This window comes from Brachypodium distachyon, chromosome 2, assembly GCF_000005505.3.
Source record: "Brachypodium distachyon strain Bd21 chromosome 2, Brachypodium_distachyon_v3.0, whole genome shotgun sequence".
In the NCBI taxonomy this organism is placed as follows: domain Eukaryota; kingdom Viridiplantae; phylum Streptophyta; class Magnoliopsida; order Poales; family Poaceae; genus Brachypodium; species Brachypodium distachyon.
In genome coordinates, this window is record NC_016132.3 from 22,718,587 (window position 1) to 22,732,563 (window position 13,977).

At 44.4% G+C, this 13,977-nt stretch overlaps 2 protein-coding genes and 1 long non-coding RNA gene across 13 annotated transcripts; 2 read left to right on the top strand and 1 right to left on the bottom strand.

Moving 5' to 3' along the window:
* LOC100824496 lies at nt 1-6,488 on the top strand. Of its 8 annotated transcripts, none has more exons than XR_001406348.2 (4): nt 1-3,664; nt 3,956-5,285; nt 5,364-5,826; nt 6,022-6,488. It is a non-coding gene; the product is annotated as an uncharacterized LOC100824496 (long non-coding RNA). The 8 variants fall into 8 exon arrangements; XR_002963313.1 differs by having other exon boundaries at nt 5,511-5,826; XR_002963314.1 differs by having other exon boundaries at nt 3,956-4,112; nt 4,267-5,826.
* A 2,555-nt stretch (nt 6,489-9,043) lies between these two features.
* Nucleotides 9,044-12,038, top strand: LOC100824803 (probable receptor-like protein kinase At1g11050). 2 transcript variants are annotated; one of them, XM_003568372.4, is made up of 2 exons: nt 9,044-11,118; nt 11,258-12,038. In XM_003568372.4, the coding sequence occupies exons 1-2, from the start codon at nt 9,191-9,193 to the stop codon at nt 11,328-11,330; spliced, it is 2,001 nt and encodes a 666-aa protein (XP_003568420.2). In that variant the 5' UTR covers nt 9,044-9,190; the 3' UTR covers nt 11,331-12,038. The 2 variants fall into 2 exon arrangements, with proteins under 2 accessions (XP_003568420.2, XP_014755035.1); XM_014899549.2 differs by lacking the exon at nt 11,258-12,038 and having other exon boundaries at nt 9,044-11,236.
* LOC100825104 (MADS-box transcription factor 4-like) lies at nt 11,324-13,436 on the bottom strand. Of its 3 annotated transcripts, none has more exons than XM_003568373.4 (7): nt 12,944-13,436; nt 12,760-12,826; nt 12,607-12,668; nt 12,420-12,519; nt 12,282-12,311; nt 12,115-12,159; nt 11,324-11,681 (listed from the first exon to the last, which is right to left on the bottom strand). In XM_003568373.4, the coding sequence occupies exons 1-7, from the start codon at nt 13,129-13,131 to the stop codon at nt 11,544-11,546; spliced, it is 630 nt and encodes a 209-aa protein (XP_003568421.1). In that variant the 5' UTR covers nt 13,132-13,436; the 3' UTR covers nt 11,324-11,543. The 3 variants fall into 3 exon arrangements, with proteins under 3 accessions (XP_003568421.1, XP_024313923.1, NP_001289793.1); NM_001302864.1 differs by having other exon boundaries at nt 11,544-11,681; nt 12,601-12,668; nt 12,944-13,131; XM_024458155.1 differs by having other exon boundaries at nt 12,760-13,436.
* Between the last annotated feature and the right edge of the window lie 541 nt (nt 13,437-13,977).

The following is a 13,977-nucleotide window of genomic DNA, read 5'->3' on the forward strand; positions in this document are numbered from 1 at the left end:
TCCCCTCCCCGCTGCTCGCTTGCGGTTGCGGCTCCTCTCAGCTCGCAGCCGCTTGCATCCACGCATTCCACCGCTCCACCGACCGCTCGCATTCCGCCAGAAGCCGCTCAGCTCCGCCGGCCGCCGCTCGCGTTCCCGCTGCATCCCTCTGTGGCCGTTATTCATCCATCTCCACCTATTTCATCCCTATGTGGCTCTATTTCTGTTTTTTTTACTGGTCTAGATTCTGTTTTTGTTTTCAGCCAGTGATCTATTGTGCATCTATTTCTGTTTTGCATTTACAATTGACAAGTGGATTGCTGTGGTTAGTAATACATGTACTCCGTACATGTCAGCCCTTTGGTGTTACTATTACTCCCTCCGATCTTAAATTCTCGTCGTGATTTTAGTTCAAATTTGTACATATGCATTTCCTAGATAATTCATAATTATATTCTGTGTTATAGGAATTGCAAGAGAGCTTGCTGTTTTTAACTTTCATCGACTGATTTGGTATAGACTAGTGAATTGTTGATTAAAAAGCTCCGTTTACTGCAGTGATCTTTTTTTTTTCTGCTTAAGGCGATCAAATATGGAGACTTTGAGATACCATAGTCCACACTATTGCACCATCCTCATTGTGTAAATTTCCAAGCGAGTTTAATAATCATGGTTCTGATTCTTTCCTAGTCTTGTCTTTGGTACATATCAAAATGAACGAGGTACAATGTTCAGCGGAAGTCATATCATATATATATCTCAAAAGTGTTGATCCAAGGTCGATGTTGTGTACCAAAAGAATCGTAAGAAATTTAAAGGTGTGTTTTGTCAGAAATATTTTGAGCCTTTCCATTTTGATCTTATCTTTTGCACACCCATTTGATGCTGCTTGCAATCTGAAGTACAAAATACCGTAAAGAGATTGCTGACTTCGGAAAGAATTGATTATTAAGAGATCTAGTGTAGTTGTAGTATGTCATACCTTTCAAAAAATGTATTGAGGCTTAGGCTACAGCACCTGTCCACTTTGACCTGGACAGGGCCTCTAATTAACTCATGTCCTATTTGACCTTGCACTTATCTTTGTCCCTTGGTTTCATGTCTGTGTCTTAGACTTCAGTATCCATGTATGACACTCTTTCTTATCACAATGACCATGGTGGTAGTGCACATGGTTTTGAGTCGGCGACTGGTCTCCAAGTCTGGACAGCGGGTGAGACGCTAGTCGGCGACTGGAACCCGTGAGCCGCCCGACTTGGTCCAGTAAGAGGCCGCATGTCAGGAAAAAAATTGGGGTTGTATATAGGTTGGGAAGAGGAAGGAAAGGGCAGGGAAGCGTCGGGAAAGTGCGGTGAAGACCCGCGAGCGACGATGGTACCACAATCGCCGCCCCAGGCTGGGGCCTTGACGGCGCTGCTTCTTCCTCTGGGCACCTCTGTTGCCTGGCTCCTAACTCCTCCCGTGCTCCAGAAGTCTTAGCCCGACACAGCCCGTGAGATCTGTTGCCCCTTTTCTAATTAAAGAATGCTAATTAGAGAGTGTGAGAGATGCAAAGGCGGATGGGGCACCCCTTGTCTCGTCTATTTTTACATTAGCATAATTTATGTAATATACAATCGAGTGTTGTAATGGTTCCTTAACACATGGATAATGATATATGATCAAGTCGTATTTCTAATGCAAACAGATTGCCAGGCTAACGAAGTTAGCCATACTTTGAAGTTGCTATTCGCCGGACATTCAAGTTAGGCTATGGGGTGTAGAGCATACCATTAACAAATATACAGAGGACAAGAAAGTAAGAAAGACAACAAATCAAAATTAATATACTAAAAAGTGAAGATAAATTTTTGCAGTTTACAACATGGTGAAGTTGTTCTTTTGTTAAGCGGTGGACAAAACAAGAACTCTAAGCCTGCAGGTCAAAACACATTCTTGGGTTTGGGTCAAGATTAGTTTGTTGTTGTATTGTTCCTTGTTTAGCGGAGCATCCAACTCATGATCTTCAATTGCAGTCGAAGCTTCAATTATGAGATAATACAAACTTGTTCAAGTTTAAAAATATATGATATAACCTTGTTGAAGGAAAATCGAGTTTGGAAATTATTTTCAATAAAAACGCGATTCCTTGTACGTTTGTCCTTCATACAAGTATGGATACAGAAAAAAAATGTCTTTTCTTGGTATAAAGTAAATTATATCTCCTTCTCGTATGTTATTCTCAGCGTTCTCCAGAAATAATGGGATTTTTATATTGCTTGTCGACTTCACAAATTACTGAACAATATCCGGTTTCAAGAAAAGCTTCATCGCCAGTCATATTATTGAACTGGTTGCAGACATGGCAGGGCAGAGTCTGTAGTATAGATCCAACTTATCGACAATCTGACAAATAAAGACTAATTGTCTGAGTGCAAATTATTTCATATTGAACTTACTACACATATTGTTCGAAAGAATCTTTTTGCGTCTCAACAATCTAGAAGCTCTTTAGAATGTCTCTAATATGCATAGCCCATTTAATAAAAGTTCTAATATGCTTTTAAAGAAGTGGGCCAAGTATTATTAGAGACAAGCCAAAAAACTTTTGGACTATTGAGATGCAAAATGATTCGTTCGAACACTATGTATTATTAATTAAATTTGCAATAATTAGTTTTCAGAAATTCGTTATAGTTATTATTTATTAGATTGTTGGTAAGTTAGTTTCTTTTCTGCACAGTGTGCGCTGCCGTGCCTGCAGCCAATTCAACAACATGATTAGTGATGGAATTGCTCTTGAAGCCAGAGACTTTGTTCGGTACTTTGTGGAAGTCGATAGACAACATAAAATTTCCCTTATTAATGGAAAACACTAAGAAGACTATGTTGCTTAGTACAACATACAAGAAGTGGATGTGATTTACTTTATGCCAAGACAAGATAGTTTTAATATTTGTGTCCATACTTGTTGTATTAAGGACAACCAGAAGGAATCATGTTGTTACTGCAGGTAATTTCTTCTAAACTCTTCCTTTTTTAACTTGATCATGTTTTTGTTATGTTACGGCTTTTGCTTCGATTCCTGTTGAAGAGCATGATTTGGGTGTCTTGCTGAACAATGTACATTACAACAACATGCTAGTCCTGACCCACACCTAAAAATGTGTTTTTATTCGGTAGCTTAGAGCTTATTGGAAGGGTTGCATTGCTTCTTTTGTCAATCGAATCACAAATAGTGACTTCATCGTGCTTGTATGTAATAAAACTTATCTTTCGGATTTTTATTATAATTATTTTGACTTACGTATTTCTCACTTTCTTGTTCCTTGGTGTGTTTGTTAGTGATATGCTCTTCAAGCCATAGTAATTTCTCTGCAAATTGTCCGACCCCTGTTTTGTTTTTCTTATATCTGAACCTAATCTTATAGGAAGAAAAGATGCTATAGAAGAAAAAGATGTATCTTACGTTTGTGTTTTTAGATCTGAACCCAATATCCATTCCCGAACTTTGTGGTTTGTGCTTATACATGTGTATACCCTTCTTGATATATTTCAATGTTTTGTGTAGAATGTGAATGCTGAAAGTCAATATCTTCATAATTTGCACCTTATCTTATTTCTCCAATGCTTGTTTATTGCAGCCGCGGACAATTTTACCAGCAGTTGGGGTGCTCCAGGTTGTTGCTCGCTGTCTTGTACACAGGTGATTCCTTCTCCACTCCAGAGTTTGTTTCTTATTCTTAATCCAAATCTCTCGTGAAACCTGTGTATATTGATGTACGGAGTAGGCTATAATTGTTCAATTCTAGAATACTACTTCCATGATCTGATTCATCTGGCATTGGCACACAACACCTGACCCTGCAGTGACTTGCTTGACTGCTGCTCTGTTTCTTATTTCTGTTCTTCTGATTTATCATGGGCTTGTTCCAATTTTGTGATGGTTAATTATCAACTTGCATCTGTGGTGATGTTACATTGGTTTTCTTTGCAGAGTGAACAACCCGGGCTTTGTCTGTCATTTCCTTACCCCCACTACTCCTGATTCCCCAGCCATTCAACTCCAACTTGGCTGCACGTTGTGAGGGTGACTCAGCGGGGCGATCCAAAACGAATTTGTCCGTTCGGGTGATGAACCGGACACACCAGAGGTTCGTGTCCGGCCTATGTCCATTTGGGTCCGTGTGTGAGCCTAGCGGTGCAACCCATTTAAATTTAGAACTAGCTAAATTTCATTGGTAATAAACTTCGGGGACTACATTTAAATTTAAAAGAACAAAATAAAATACTAAACTGTGGGGCCAGGGAGTGGAAAGGTTTGACTCAGCCGGACGTGTGCGGACGCGGTGCTTGTCCGTGTGGACGCAAACCCAGCCCAGATTTGGGTCCGGAATGGATCCAGATGGACATTGGACAAAACAACGGATGTGGGCGAAAATGGACGCCGCGTTGCCGTGTGGACAGAAATGGTGTCGGCCGCGCTAAAGTCGCCCTCAGCATTTGTTCCCCAAGTCAACAGCTAAAACCGAGGAATCGTTTGGTTCATGCTCATTTGGGAGGTCTTATTCTTGATTGGAATATAGGAGTTTGTAAGCTATACTGGAAAGTGCATTCAAATTTTTATTTCTATGTTGAAGTTTTACTCACATTAGATGCTTGCTGACATTTGCAATCCTCCTTTCGCTAACAAGCTGTGACATTATTCTTGGTGATTCCATTTAAGAGTGCTCTTATTTAACATTATTTGGAAAGCTTTATATCTGAGCTGATTCAACTTTAGATTAGGCCCAGACAACTGGTTCTGCTGACTATCTTCTTTTGTTTGTGTTCGCTAATTCCATATTTGGCTGCAATGACATTCATGATCCACTTAACTTAGTTTGAGCAGAGTTTTGATTTGAAATCCTCATTAATCAATAGGGATAGCTTCTCATCCAGTGCAATCACAAATGAGGCATGTCACACCAAAATTTATTGTTTCCAACTTGATGGGGTGGATTACAGTCAAGAAGTACACTTAATATCCATTCCATGACCTTTAGTATAGTCCTTGCCTGTTCAGAACTCCCATGACAGTGACTTTTATATATTTTTCAATGCTTGAAAACTTTTGAGTAATCGTATTCATCATAGAAGCGTGGCTGTATGTATTACTTTATGCACTTTATTAACCTCAAGTTGTTGCTCCCTGTTTTCTTGCTTTCTCTTGTCTTGGTTTAATTTTGAAATGCAGATCGTCGTATGCTGGAGGGTATTCAAGTGGACATACATATATGGTTGTTAGCATGCACATGTCAAAAGACGGTTCTTCGAATATCTGCAGGGTCAGTAGTCTTACCATCATCCGTATCATATAAGCTGAAGTTGCTTGTCCGATTTCTGCTTTGTGCATGTGTATCTAGATGAGGAGGAATTGGGTTTGGAGCGACTTCATTTATGTGCAGAGAAAGCACTTTAAATGTCCATTTGCACTGACAGTGTGACCCAAATTTTCACTCTTTAACAATTTTCGACCGGATGCAATCTTGCAAACCTTTTCCTTTTTCAAGAGAGAGTAGCAGTGCAGCACCTGCTTGCCTGCATTCTAGGCTCTAGCAAGTGAGCGAGGGGGAGCTAGAGCATCTGCGTGACTGCGTCGGCCGTCTCCAAGTTTGACGCACGTGGTCCATATCAACCCAAACCAACCTCCATCGTCATCCGACAAATCAAGCAAAGCAAGCAAGCGGCTGTAATTAAACCGCACGTGCAGGAGTGAAACTTCTGAGTGAGTTCGTCCGGCCAAGGACAAGCCGCCGACAACGAAGCATACATTTTCTCCATGGACGTTCGGGAGGATCAGTGGCGGAGCTAGGATTTTTGCTCAGGGTGGGGCCAACTAAACATAATTTTTTTTTACCAATTCATCAATTCTCTTGCTTCTATCCGGCGCGTATATTTGATAGCATATTAGTAAATGCCACAATTTTTTAGAGAACTAATCTACAAAGTCAAGCAAACAATCTCAACAATTATGAATGTAAAGCAACAGCTAATTATGAGATCGATCTGACCTTCCTTCAGGCTCATCCAGGTTTAAAGTTAGGCTTGAAAGGTTCAAAAGAAGAAGATTGGAATCCTGGGACACTAATCATGCCCTGCTCCGTCGCGCTACAGCAAGGCGCTAGCGGCTGCTGCTCCTGGCCCATGAGCCGCCTATAGGTTTGGCCAGATTGGGGAGATTTGGAGTCGACGTCGGGATTCAGGAAGACGTATAAGAAGTCGAGGTGTTGTCCTATCGCTCGGGAAAACAAGGAAGGCGTCCCGTGCGCTGCGCCCCAAATGCCTAGCACATCCTAACAGAAGAGACAAGTGTTGTTGGCTTTCTTATTTTTCGTATTAACAATAACACGGGAGGATTCAGAACTCAAATCTGTCAGCACATAGTTGGAGTACATAATTCTTGTCAAAATATTACATGTATCTAGATTTTTTTAGGAAAGAATTATTGGACAGATTAGTATTTTTCTACCGCCGAAGAGCGTCCATCAGTGCCAGTTTGACTCTATGATGCGATGGAAGGTTGCGTCGGATGTCACTGTTAACTTGATTGATGAATGATGATGATAATCGTAAGGCCCAGAAAACGATGTGAACCGCCTGCTGGCTGCTGTCGATCGATTGGTCAAAATTTTGCAAGAAATCCAATGGCCCGAATGCAGCCGCCGATGCATAGACTTGCTTGGGACGAAAATACTGTCCATCGACTCAGCCATTAAATTATGTCTACACTCTACAGTACTGTTGGTGCGTTCAGAGAAATGAGCTGGTGTGGCATGTGATGTCTGATGCAGGGTGTCCCCTAAGACAATCTGTCGCGTGCTTTAGCTTACTTGTGACGAATGGAACCAAAGTTGAACGACTGCTTGCCGGCCTCGCTTTTCAGAAGCATAATTGATCCGGCATCTTTGTGCATACAGTCCAAAGACATTGTTTGTGTGTCGATGAGCAGGAGTGTAAAGTGCAGCTAAACCAGTAAACTAATCTGAAAAAAGAAACAGTAAACTAATTCCCACTTGACTCGTGACTAGGTCCACACAATCATTCATGAAGAAAAATGTGGTTTTGTTAGTTGCCGAGCTTATTGTACTTATTCCGAATTCAACCTGGGTCACGCGTGCCTCGTTTGCTTTCTAATCCAAAGAGCAAACATTACTACTGTCCGATGAACCTGGAACTACTGCTTCCGTTCAACAATAGAAGTCATATTAGCTTTCTTTTGACCTATGGTTTGACCACAAATTACTCTAATAATATAGAATTATATGACATAAATTGGTATCCATTATATTCCTATTCAACGATATTTGCTTATGGTTATGATTTTGATCACATTAGTCACATACTAATGGAGTAATCTGTGGTCAAAAGCTTGGTCAACCGAAACCTAATATGCCCCCTATTGTTGGACGGAGGGAGTACATTAATAGACGACGTCAAACCATAATAAATGCTACATAGTGCTACTGTGCACAAAGATTAGGAATGATGAAGGTTGGGTGTTCGATCCTCGCTCACCGCATTTAACTCTTGGTTTTCTAATAAAGCTGGCCCAAAAACGTTTTATCGAAAAAAAGATTAGAATGATTTATCTCCAAAGTCATTAATTCAACTATATCCGTCTCTACCATTATGTTTTGACTCAACGTAGATTTCAACACTGATATTAATTGATCATGATGATTGGATAACTAATGACAGAAATAAAAGTCACTAGGACACATCAATTTCGACCTGGGTTTGAAGATTTTCTTTGTAACAAATCTGAAAGTGGAACATATTAATAATCAAGCAAATGGTTTAAAACATAACACATATTTTAGTTTTAGAAATGACATGATCTTTATTTTAAGATGATTAACTGCCGAGTGCACCTAGCGCTTTTAACAGAGAATTGATTTTGTGTAAAAAAAGTTGAATAACACTAATAAACTGCTGCACAACGGTACCTTGTATAATCATCATTTCATTATCGATGTGAATTGTGATTTTTCTATTATTCCAAATAAAAAAGACAAGCCTCCCGGTTATTCATCGAATTATCTTTTCTCATTAGTCCCTCTCACGATTCATCTAATTTGTGAGGATCAGGCCGATAATCCTGTAGTCAGGTCTTGACTGCAGGATGTGGTCGGTGGGTTTCCTGCCAGCCGTAGTCAGGTCCTGACGCTAGTTTTGAACACAGGCCATCGATATTTTGATTTAACTCTTGGTGGAAAATTTCTCAGATTGTTATTGATAAAAGGAAAGAAAATAAGTGGAAGAGGGAAAGCTAGAAAACATAGTAAGGAAATCTATGATTTTACAGATTGTGTATCAGCAAATTAATGAGCAACGGGCCATGCAGATCAAGTGTGACCGGGAAAAGATCTTTGTAAAATTTAATTTGCCAACTTGCATTTCCATAACTGACATGTTAGATTCGCCCCTCATCATTACAACTTTAATGTAATAAATGTATATAAAAACATGAGCATAAAATAAATCTAGTCACGTAAACGGGAGTATCAAGCTAGTTTTCATTTAAAATTATATATCTTTCTAACCATATGACAGCAGCAGCTAGTAGGACGAAAATCTCCGTGCCCCAATAATGGTATAAATTTTTTTTCTCAAGAATAGTCGGAGAGTTAATATATGAAAATATATGAAAATGCTAACAGTACAAAATGTGACAATCTCTGATGTCTCAAAAGAATCGTGCTCTCTTTGTCCAAAAATAGATGACTTGGATTTCTGGACGAAGGAAGTATTTTTTTTTAGCGTTACTAGCTTTTCTCCAATGCCAATTGATTTACGATCAGAAGTAACAAATCCCTGACGTCCAAGTTGCCACTTGCCAGTGGCACATCATCTTTTATTTTGTAGGGGAGTTGGCACGTCATCGTATAGTGTGCGCCACCATCTCCCCTCGCTTCCAGCCACCTTCCGTTCCGTCGAACCAGCCAGACGTTACTTCCCCCAACGTCCCTATCGATCCGACGCACTCGACCCCACCCGTCATCCACCCATATTCTCGAGCAAACTATAAATAATTCCTTACACGCAAGCTCAGCGGAGCCGCCCCATTTTACTCCAACCACTCTGTCTCTCCCTCTCCCCAACGTAAGCTAGGCTCCATAAAAAAAAACGTAAGCTAAGGCTCTGCAGTTCCACCACTCGTCCCCTCCCCGAACACCAGCTGCTCGCCGAAATGCCGACCTCGAGGCTCCTGAGGATTATCCCGCTACTCCTGGCGCTTCTGCTCGCCAGCTCGCTGGAGAGCGCGGCTGGAGCAGGCGGCGGCGGCGGCAACGGTACGTGCCCGCTGGACCTGAGCTACGTGCCGACGTTCCCGTGGGACCCCACGCCGTGCGGGGGCGCCGCGCCGAACATGACAGCCTGCTGCCAGACGCTGCTCTCCGTGCTCGGCATCGGCCTTGCGGAGCGGCTCCACGCCACGGGCCACTTCCGCCTCCCGTCCGCGGGCGCCTCCGCCGCGTGCCTCGCCGACCTCGCGGCGGGGATCGCCGCGCCGCCGGCGTCCCTCCCGGGCGCCTCGCTCGTGCAGTCCTGCTTCCCGTCGCCGGACGAGTTCACCGCATCCCCGTCCTTCTGCGCCGGCGTCACCACCGCCGCGGAGTACAGGGCCGTCGTCGGGAACGGTACCGTCGCCGCCCTGGACGCCGCCTGCGGCCCCGACATCCCCTCGCTGCCGGTCTGCTACCGCTGCCTCACTGCCGGCATCGCCGCCACCTCCCCCCTCATCGCCGCCGCCGCCAACGCCACGGCCCAGTCGCAGCAGAACTGCTTCTACCTCACCGTCATGTACGCCGCTGGGGTCTCCAGCATCGCGGGGCCCACCTCCCCCTCCACCGCCAATTGCATCCTCGGCCTCGGCCTATCCTCCCCTGCCTCCCCGCCTCACAAGTCCAATAACGTGGCCATCTATGCTACAACTATCCCAATCGCCTTCATCCTGCTCATGTCAGCTCTGGCATTCTTTGTCTGGAGAAAAAGAAGGCATACGAAGAACAAGAACAGAAACCAGAAGATCATTCAGGAGGGGTCGTCAGATCGGCGCCCCCACTTGCGGCCTAACACCGGGTCGATACTATTCAGCATTGGGGAACTGACCAAGGGGACAGACCACTTTGCGGACCAAAACCTCATCGGGCGTGGTGGGTTCGGAGTTGTCTACCGCGGCGTGCTCGCGGATGGCTCTGTTGTTGCCATCAAGAAGATGCTCAACCCGGACATGGAGGGTGGGGACGAGGAATTCACCAACGAGGTGGAGATCATCAGCCATCTCCGACACAGAAACCTGGTGCCTTTGCGTGGCTGCTGCATTGTTGATGACGACATAGAGGAAGGGAAGCAGATGTTCCTCGTGTATGACTTTATGCCAAATGGATCGCTCGAGGAGTTCATATTCCGGGACGAGGGAGGCAGCAAGCGGCCAGCATTGACATGGGCGCAGCGGAGGACCATAATAATGGATGTGGCGAAGGGGCTAGAATATCTGCATTATGGTGTCAAACCGGCGATCTATCACAGGGACATTAAGGCGACCAACATATTGCTTGACGCTGAGATGCGTGCCCGTGTGGCAGATTTTGGGCTGGCCAGGAGAAGCCGAGAGGGGCAGTCTCACCTCACGACGCGTGTTGCCGGCACACATGGTTACCTGGCGCCAGAGTATGCACTCTATGGACAATTGACAGAGAAGAGCGACGTGTATAGCTTCGGCGTTCTCGTGCTTGAGATATTAAGTGCAAGGCATGTGCTCGACATGACAGCTCCGGCAGGACCAGTACTGATTACCGACTGGGCATGGACGCTCATTAAGGCTGGTCAGGCAAGGGAGGTGCTCGACGAGACCTTGTCGACAGGTGAGAGCCCAAGAGGAGAGGTCATGGAGAGGTTTATTCTTGTTGGAATCCTGTGCGCGCACGTGATGGTGGCGCTCCGACCAACCATCACAGAGGCGGTAAAAATGCTGGAGGGGGACATGGACATACCAGAGATACCGGACCGGCCGCTGCCGTATGGCCACAGCATGATGTTCAGCGAAGCGGGGAGCAACTTCAGCGCTTCGCCGGCTATCAGTGGCCCACTGATGGATAATGGGGACATGCTTAGGTGATGTAATGCTTGTGTTTGTTCTGGTCAATTTTAGTCCAGAGTTGTGTGTACCTCTTGATTTATATTGATTTTCTGTAAGAGGCATTCCGATGATCAAAAGGGTATTCACATCAAACTTTTTTACTTTGGATTTTAGCAACCATCACCAAGACAAAGACAAACTGTTCACTATCTGGCAACAAGGACAAGGAGCAACTGAACGGACATGAAACACCAAGTTCCTCATTTTTCAGTCCTAAGGCTAGGAGTGACATGGACAGCAACTGTTCTGGTGAAAGCGATGTAGCTGATAACATTGATACAACTGGATCTCAGTAAGTTCATCCTGGCAGACATGAAAATAAAGATACATCCAAGAGCGCTCGAGAACATGCAAACTAGCATCTTCAGCTTTCAGAGCAGACCCGGAAGGATTCAACGGCCTACTTGTCTTCCTGCAAGTTGGGGTGGCTGGGCTGCACTCGGAAGGTGAACGGCATCTGGGGAGCAAAATCCCTTGCGTGATGGTACCCAAGCTCCATCTCCCTCATGCCATTGCTCAGCTCAGCATCCTGCTGGTGCTGGAAACAGGAGTGAAACTTCAGTGAATTCTCGGCTTTCAGGTTTGTTTTCAGGAAAGCAGAAAGTGCGGCAAATGTTCACTGAATTTTGTCTGAGAATTACAATTTTATTGATTCAATTAGACTGGGGTAGAGGTGATTCATAATGCAGGTTATCAGATGTAGATCATAGAAGACAGGCAGGGCTAGAAAACGAAGTCAGGAACTAATTTGTGTTGAGTTTTTTGGTTGGTGAGTAGATGACTCTGATCAGTAATGCTTTGTGTTTGCTCTGATCAATGATAACTGTATTAGCACTACTGTACGAAAACCAAGATCATGCCTTTAGAGAATTTGATTATTTTATTAGCTGGTGAAGATCATGTCTCTCAGCATTTCGCAGGGATATCCATAGTAGAATGAAGAAAACTAGGATGAACTGCTCAAGAATTACCATCCTAAAAGCCAGCAGCTTGTGTTCGTCCTCCAGCATCTTCTCCTGCAGTGAATCACGGAGGAGAATGATCAGGATTCGTACAAGAAGCTCCATGGTAATTATTCGAAAAGAAACCCCATGGTCGCAGAAAAAAAGGAGCTCAATAACGAATTCAGCGCCCATACATTCCTCCTATGCATCTTCCAGTGCTCCATCTGCAACAACAAGGAGACATCACTAACATCAGAGACAAAAATATTCCAAGAAACAGAACTGCAACACCTGCAACTATGAAAGCTCTGAATTCTGAAACCCAGACTTGCCTGCTTGTCCCTCAGGTTGGTCTGGCCGTTCTGAAGCGCCTCCTCAATCGCGATCAGCTCCTTGGGCTGCAGGGAGTTCAGATCCTCTCCTTTCATATGCCTACAAAATCAGTGGCATGATACAATCATTGAAGTGTGTTCAGGAATAAGTGAAAAGAAGGAAAAGATTTAAAGCTGAAACACTTGCCTGAGCTCGATCTGCATGTTGTCGTTCTCCTTCTTCACCCGGTCGATCTCTGCGCTGATGCTCTGAAACATTTTGCAAGGATTCCAGACTTCGCACAATTTTTACTCGGTTGTTGCTGAAAGAAACTACAAGAATTGACAGTCGGACGAGTACCTTGTGCTTCTCATCCCACAGAATCTTCCCAGAGTTAGTCTGGTACTTCTCCAGGATCCTCGGTAGCCTAACAGCAAGCCAAGGTTTTGCTTCTTTGTGATCGGTTCCAAAGAAGACATAGCACTTGCTAGAACATAAAGAACACCAAAGACAAAGAAACGGTGGAGAGAGAGAGATAACTGACGTGGTCTTAGGCGAGCAGAAGTCATGGAGCTTGCCGGCGCTGGAGAAGATGACGACGCCGACCTCGGCGTCGCAGAGCACGCTGATCTCGCGGGCTTTCTTGACTAGCCCGGCCCGGCGCTTCGCGAAGGTCACGTGCCGGTTCGACGTGTTCTCGATCCTCTTGATCTCAATCTTGCCGCGGCCCATCTCGATCTCCTCCAAGAAATCGCCGAGAAGAACACCTACAAGAAGCCGAGACCCAGCTCCTACTCTCCTCTTCCGCCTCCTTCTCTGGATTCTTGAGAGCAGCAGCTGTGGTGGTGGGGGTCTTTATGGTGGCCTGTGGGTGTCAATGACACCATGGTTGGGGGAGGATGGGAGAGAGTAAAGGAGGCTGGCTGCCATGGAGGGAATGGAGGTGAGGGGGCTTTCGACTTGCTTCAGGTTGGATGGCCGGAAAAGGAAACTGCCCTGCTCCCGTAGTCGCGTGCTTTGCTTGGTTGCGGTTGGGCTTCTGACCTGGTTTGCTTGCAATGGGGGGAAGGGGCTCTCGTTTTGATCAGTGGACACATCGGTGCACCTCATTCTCTCTCTCCCCCTCCGTCTACTTTTCTCTTTCCTTGTTTTCCGATGACTACACACTAGGTGAAAACTGCACATCCAGGAGCTGAATCTGTATATAGAACCGCTAATGCAGTTGCATTTTAGAAGTCTTGTATAATTGATTGATCTTTATTTTACAATGCATTTAATTGGTTTTCGTTTCCAGTTATATCCGACTAAATATGGATCGGAGGGATTATCCTTTTAGAGGTACAATACTTCTGCAGGGATTTTCTAGCCACACAAGAGGAGGAGAAAATTTAGCTACTTCCTTGGGGCAATGAACACAGCTAATCTTTGCACATCAGCAGCTAGATACAAACAGTCATTTACTCTATCCCTATCCTTGTTCGACTAAAAAATGGTTGGGCTATATTTAAGGTGCCTGATTTTTAAGCAAAATGCTTAAATCTCAGTCGACACATCAAAGTCGTTGTATTAAAATATGAG